The 7,548-nt window shown below is 33.5% G+C and overlaps 1 protein-coding gene across 4 annotated transcripts in view; it reads left to right on the top strand.

Moving 5' to 3' along the window:
- The window catches only part of POT1 (protection of telomeres 1), a 78,542-nt gene that overhangs the window by 12,588 nt on the left and 58,406 nt on the right, over nt 1–7,548 (top strand). For 3 of the 4 annotated variants that reach the window (XM_085306338.1, XM_085306336.1, XM_085306337.1), the window contains exons 3-5: nt 42–114; nt 982–1,073; nt 6,744–6,854. In XM_085306338.1, the coding sequence (XP_085162464.1) occupies nt 42–114; nt 982–1,073; nt 6,744–6,854 (276 nt within the window). Of the gene's footprint in view, nt 1–41; nt 115–981; nt 1,074–6,743; nt 6,859–7,548 lie in introns of those variants that run through there. The other variant, XM_085306340.1, reaches the window with a different exon arrangement.

Raw genomic sequence — 7,548 nt, 5'->3', positions numbered from 1 at the left:
TTACATAGATGTGTAGACTTAGTTTACTTTTTTCTTTTTAGGGAACAGTTGTTCTTTCCTACCCATTAAAGAAACTTGGAGATGGAAGAGAGTTTTTCAAGATTGTTCTTCAAGGTATTTTATTTACATTAATTTTTTTTGTTGAGCTCAGCACTTTTTTTTTTAACACMACGTTACTAGATCACTAGTACCTGTTTTTTTAATGCTCAGAAAATATATATATATATTAAATATTCTGTAGCATATTCTGTATTAGTCCATAAATGTTCTGTCAATTCCCCAGAAAAATGTATTATTTTAATTTTATACCAGGTAAGTTACTAGAAACAAGGTCTTTGTATTTCAGTAGACTTCCTGTTGCAGAAGGTTTAAAAATATTGTCTTGGAAATGCATCATCTATGTGTACAGCTTTAATAGTATGTTTCTCAGCCTCTTATCACAAAGGACTAAGAAAAATACACACTTAATCAGTTTCTGAAACAATAACAGCCAGAAAACTGTTTTAAAATCGTTTAATTTTTACTTCAGTCCTCTCCCCCACATTCCTGGGAAGACATCTTAAGTGACACATCTAAGTCCTAGATTATCTCCAAATTATTTAGTACAGCAGTATATTCTGTGTTACTAAAAACCATCAGACGTGACTGGATAATATGTTCTTGCTAACACTATAGATTGAATTGTCCAAGTAGGAATTTTTGTCATTTTTATTTAATGTACAGTGATGCAGTATGCGTTCGCATTTTAAATGATTGTTTTATGAAGAATATTCTAATTGATATACCTAAAGCAAGCCCACCAAAACAGTTGCATAACTATTTTAAAGGATTTTCTCTTTGCAATTTTGTTTGTTTTATTTGAATAAGAAATGTTGGACTTTCTATAAAGAATTTTTGGGGTTGGGAAGGTGACACCTTTCCACTGCTGTTTGGTTATGAAGAAGTTACGGTAATTGGAGTAATTTCTGCTTCTTTTTCTAGATTTAAATAAATCGTTCTCAAGGATCGACAGCATCAATATTTTAATATATGGAAAAATGGCAGAGGACTGTGCAAAAGTTATACGTCATGGGGTAAAATGCTTTGTTTTGACTTTAGTAATTGTTTCCACAGATCTGCATTGACTTACTATCTTGTCGTTGTATGACTGCCACCCAATTTAGAAAATCTTTTCAATCAGTTCAAATCTATAAATATGAACTAGGAAAAAATGTTTGCATATGCAAATTCTTCTTCACAGCAATATCAAAACAAAGTGATTCTTTTTGTTTGCCAGTACCATTTTGTTTACCTAGCAAATAAAAGGTGATGAATATGAATGACTGAGAGGCTATCCATTTATAAGTTAATTGTATATTGCCATTTGAGAAAGATTTTTATAGTTGATTAATTTATTATAAATGACATTTGCACTGATTTTTTTATTGTTAGGACTTTTTATTGCAAAAATGGTGGACTAGTGTATTTACAAAAATTTAGGAGAGGATCCACTTTGAGACTAATGCCTATATTTATACAACATTTTATGTAATCTTGCGCTCATAAATGATTGTATCACATTTAATGTCTAAGCTGTTGGTAGTAAATGGAGATCTAGTTCCTAAGGATTAGAGAGCTGGTCAGGTGAGTTCTTCTCTACACTTTGATATCAATGAGATCTCCATTGCCTATGCTGGCTGTCTGAATGTAGACTTCTGAATTTAGCATTCTGATTTTTTTGGGAAATGTACATATGTGCGTAAGAGATTATACATACAAGATAAAGCGAAGGAATTTGCATGTTTACTTTCCTTTTTTCTGTTTTTGTAGTCTCAAAATGGCGTAAACTTTTCTTTCATTTAGCTGTKTGCTGGCATCTTGATTTGTCAGAGATATGAGGTTGGTTTGATAGCTCCAGGGTAAAGCACATTGACAAGTCAACCTAGGAGTTTCAGTGAGACTGAGTGTTGCAACTAAAGAGAAAAAAAGCTGAAAATAGCTACCTCAGTGTTTTTGTATAGATTGCCAGTAAGTTTGCTGACGTTCCAGTATTAGCCGCATACCAACTTAAAGCTGAGAAAATATACAATACACTATGATCTTATGTTAGCCCTCCCCCTTATTCCGTGAGTGTGATTTTGCTATTTCTGGACTGTAGCTTACACCCTGAATAGTATCAGTTTCAAAGGTGCACACATCAGTTCATGAGACAGACAGGACTGCAGCTGCTAATTTCAAGAAATACAACTACAGCTAGAGCTGAGGCGCTTACATAAGATATAGTTATCTATAATTACAGTATAATTTTTCAGGGTCTGAAAGTACATGTTTTTGAATCCTCTGTATCTTAAATGTTGTTAATCTAACTAATTAATACAGATGTGGGGTTTTTTTCAGTTGTTTATCTGAATGTATATGTACAGATTTGAGAGAAGGAACTGAAAATTTAGTTATTTTTACCATGTAGACAATCCTCAAATGGCGGGTGAYGTTATACATTGGCTGCCTCTTCAGATAGATAGAAAACATATCTTATCCAAGGAAAATATTAATGTGGTCCTTGCATCAACRGAAATGTAACTTCAACTTCTCTTGAGATTTTTATCACTTTTCAAATTTGATCCAAATCTGTAAGGGATTTGGAAGTTACGGTACGAGTATGACAGACTGGCAACRTGACTGTGAAATATGTATCCATTAATACTTTTTTTTAGCTTTGTTTTTTGTGTTATAAATGTTTAGCAAATAGTTGAAGAAATTTATTTGAAATTATAGTTGTGACTGAGTATTTAAAAAAAATTGTAGGATCTTGTGTACAGGCAAAATCTTCACACGGAAATAAATGTACACATCTTTTTTCTCATTCTTATTTTGCCTTGTATAATTTATGAACTAAAATATTCAAAAATGTTTATTGTATTTTTCACAAATCTATAAAATCCCTCAGAAGTCTTGTTTAACCATGTACCTCCACAAATTTTTCTGGTATCATTTATCCTGTTGTTTTCATCAGGAGATAGCTGATCTCGTGTCCCCAGCTGAATGGGATACAACTTTGTTTTGAAAGAAAGCATTGAATCTAAAACGTTTTCTAGYAAAATGTGGTTGCTGTTACAGATAGTATGGTGACAGGTCTTTGGAAGTGTRCAATACCTATACATTGTCTAGTCAATTAAATAGAAAGTCTGTGTCACAACAACAAAAAAATAATCTGTAGGACATTTTCCATCATTTGCATGCAGTATCTTATTCAGCCAGCACAAGTTATGTGAAGGAAAAATAAAAACAAACAAACAGTAGTAATCCTGAACAAGGGATTTCACAGATAGAATTCTTTCAAAAGATTTCAGCTATAAGAAAAAATGACAACAACAAAAAATACCTAGATCCTTTTAAGAGAGCCTATTCAGAATTTGTAGTATTAGTTTGACCTCARAATTGATGTATGGCTCTTTTCAGCCGTTTATATGTAAGCTTGAGAAAACAATATGGAAGGGCTTTGCAATGGGCGGTAACATCTCGAGGTCAGAGTGTGTTCAGCTTGACACTGTTCAGTGAATTCTGCTATATGCCAAAGCCATATTTAAATATTTATCGTACACTGTGCTAAAGACAGAAATGTGCCTTGAAGATCAGCAAGTTGAGTAGGGTGCTTTTGGGTCAGATTTTTTTTATTTTCTCAACCCACAGATACTATATACAAGAGGTTTATGAAACTATGTAACAGTCCTTATACAGAATTCCACATAATTTTGGCAATGAGTCCAAGAAAAGAAGTTCTTGAACAAATGCATTTTTTATCAAGAGGTTAAAAATGATGAGTTATTTAATTTTAAGATGATTCTTGGRTTTGTATTTTTAGGAATACAAATCTTAAAGCCCTGAGCAGCAATTAGAAGATCAAAAGAATCACTACTAGAGACCTGCATAGGAAACCACAATGMGCAAGCAGTAAACTTCAGACAGCCAGAGTACGCTAGGATCAGTGCTTAGTTTTACCCTGTGAACTAAATCTTCACAGTACTTTCCATGTTTCTAATGTGGATTTTATGAGACCTTAATTTTGGAAAAAATCTGAGTCTGAGGGAATGGAATGAATTCTGAAACTAGCAAAGTTGCAATTTAGCACGTATAATGTTAAATTCATTCCTGAAAGCAGAAAGTATTAGCCACTAAAGAAGAATAACTCCAGCAAGGTCCAATGCTTTAGTGTTACTTGCTGCCTGCAATTTCAGACTTCACAGTTTTGTAGTTTTCCATACTGTACTTTAAGGGCTTAATCTAGTTAGCCTAAAGGAAGAAAACAAAAAAATCAAGTTATTCCATGTTGAAACACTTGAATGACCATATTGAATGACCATATTTTTCCTATTCTCCCTTTAAGGGTTGTCTGTTTCTCTACATTTTCTGGAAGGCTATTCTGTTAAAAGTTTACCTTTTCTTTATTGCTTTTTCTTTTGAATAAAAGAAGTAGAATTTCTTGTAGGTATTAAAAAGGTTTCTATCTTATAGTATGTATGCATGCAACGTAATGCTGTTCTGTTGACTAGAAAATCCACCTATTTATGTAAATGAATTTGATTGCCAAGCCAGTTATAATAAAAGGTCTTCTAATAACTACTCTTAGCTACAAGACGTCATACATAAGCAAGGTGAAATGGAAAGGTTGTATTTTTGAAACTTAACATAGCACTAAATTTTGAAACACTATACAAAYCCTATGTCAATTTTTAACAGGTTTAGGAACTGCAAATCACAGACAGTCCATTAATGACAAATCTGAAAAGAGACCTGTTSTTTTTTTACCTACAAAACTACTGTGATTTTGAAGTTAATGTTTTTCCTCTCATTTAAATCACACAGTCCATTTACACATCTTTTAAATGTCATGTTACACATTTCATATTACATGAGTAGCCAGCAATGATCTAATGTTACTCACCCCCATCCCCAGCTGATTATTGGCCTGTGTAAGCACTTCAGTGTACGCAATTCTAAAGTTTCTTCGGACAAATAAGAAAAAGACAAGTCAGCTATACAGAGCTCTAATCCTGACTCAGCAACCAAGTTCCAGAATCTCTTGTGCGGTTGATAATCTAATAAAGTGCTGAAACAGGAGCAATGTATAGCAGGGCATGGCTCTTTAGCTTAAGGTTGATTCCRCTATTGGAAGAACACCATAAATAACATCAGCAGCAGTGAGAGCAAATACCTATAGTGCACCTGATTTCTGCAAAATAGATGTTTCCTGCAGCTTGTGTTTGTGTGTGTGTTTCTATCTAGATCTGAAAAAAAAGAAACAACTTTAATGTATGTTTGTAGAGTGCTTCATGTGCAAGGACTGTTAAATTGTCTAATTATTCTGACCCAATTTAACTTACTTGTGCAGCTCTGAGTATGTCTTATACTTAAGATGACTTATGTAAGCTGAAAACATACATGATATTTCCATTTATGACACTAAATGAAAATCAGCAYGCCCTATGTAGTTTTATCATACAGTAAGCTGTCTGTTCCAACTTAAGTTTTTCACAGCAATTTTTTGGCAAATCCTTTAACAACTAAATATATCTCCATCACTTAATCTAGCAGTCTCTCTTGCACAAAATATAAAGGTTTTAGATCTTAAATCATTTAGAGTAGCATTGTCAGCTTGCTGAAATAGCAAAAAGAGCCACTATAGTGCAATATTTGCCTAGAACTGTCAACTCTAATCAGAAAACTCTTTTATTTGTTGTAATCAAATAAACACATGAACAAAAGTTATACAGTAAAAGCTTATGGAAGGGCTTTTGGTACAAGGTCAAGCAGAAAGAATGCTCTGAATTTAAAATGTTTGTTCTCAGGCAGTTTGCATGAGTGTGGAATTTTTTTTCAAAACTGAATCAATGTTTTTTTTTTCAAAACTGGAACAACTCTAGTGAGCTGTTCTGATACCAAAGCAGCTAACTATAAAAGAGCTCAGAGTTATCAGAGTTCCTATCATTATGTTCCTATTTGATCATGTACCTTGTTTGTGATCTCTACCTCCTACATCTATTTTTGATTGGGGGGGGGAAGGTATAAAGTTGCTACTGAAAGGATGAGCTACTGCAGGGACTTCARTCTTTTACTGAACTCTTCCTTAAGTCATCCTTTCTCTTGTTCATTCTGTGGTGTCTGAATAACTTTATATCAAAGCAAAAATACAACAGCAAATGCAATTTTTGTATTTCTGTGCCAAAATCTCAAGACTGACCACACAGAAGTTTGCTGCCACTACAAGRAGAGTATCTTTGAAGTATAGCTATGATACAATAAAAAAGCACTGAGAAAGGAATATTTTTCTTAGTGTTAATTAGATGTTTGATGTTTTTTCTAGCTTAATTAAGTTTACCCGGGAAAGAGTTGGCCTTTGGTATGTATGAAAAGTAATTATTCTCTTTAGTTCTTCTCTAACCTTTGTCAAATAGGTACTCAGTCACAGTAGCATCCAGAGCCCGTAAACTTTAGCAGAATCTGAAAGTAAAATAAAATAAAATGCTAGGTGGCAACACAGAGTTTGGGAATATGAATTTCATGGGTAGGAGATCTATCTAGAGAAACTTTCTTTCAGTGTTTAGACTATCTTTTTTTTTTCTTTTGCTTCTTGAATGTCTTGAACCCTTAAAGTGATATTTAACATCACATCTTCTTTTAAAATAGAGTGAGGACATGATACTGTGTACAGGGTTTATTATATGTCATATGGTATTTGTCATCTGTTTATGACCCTGTCTCCACAGGACACCTTTGTGGTTGCTGGATTTAAGTTGGCAAAATCACCCACAGCAAGAGAAGATGGCAGACATGATTGCCATCTAGAGGTATCTGAGGAAGCTGGATCAGCCATTTATGTACGTGAGTGTCCAGCTTTCTATTTATCATTCTTTTCCAAATACTGTCATTAATCTTTTGCTTTACAAAGAGAAGCAATAAAATGTAGTAGGATTTGAAGTATTGMAGATTACTGTAGCATATTCATAAGGAAACTACCTAGTTTGTGTGAGAATACAATCTTGTAATATCCATCTTCATCCATGTCGTCAAAGTGGCCTAGCTAGAAGTAACATCTACATTAGCTCTTTCTGGGCTGTGGTTGTTGTAGGCAAGAGTGGCGTAAAGTCTGCTTTTTGTTTTCTCTGGGCTGTGAGTTTGTAATTCATAGCRTTATGCTTTGCTTTTCAAAATACATAGATTCATAGATTCCTAATTTTTAAAAGTAAGATATACTCTATAAAAAATACATGTTCTTTAGTGTTATTCTCATATAAATACTACTGATTTTAAATGCTCTTGTTTTTTGAGATATGGGAGTGGTGTTTACCCTGTTCTGCTGCTGCTTCTATTTGTCTCTGATAGTATGTCAGCAGTGCATGTGCTTGTTGTAGCTGTCAGGTCCTTACCTTCAAGAAAAGTTTACTACTTCTTTTTAAATGTAAACAGTACTTCTTAAAAAAGAATTACAGGACTTACCAAAAATTAGAGGTTCAAGTGTTGAAGAATTTAGAWTTTTTTCTTTCATTTGGAAACCTGYAATTAGCTATGGGG

The sequence above is a fragment of the Rhea americana genome, unplaced genomic scaffold (genome assembly GCF_003343005.1).
Source record: "Rhea americana isolate MKP2758 unplaced genomic scaffold, rheAme1 scaffold_238, whole genome shotgun sequence".
Classification (NCBI taxonomy): Eukaryota; Metazoa; Chordata; class Aves; order Rheiformes; family Rheidae; genus Rhea; species Rhea americana.
The sequence above is the reverse complement of the archived record's forward strand: the minus strand, read 5'-3'. Positions and strand labels throughout refer to the sequence as shown.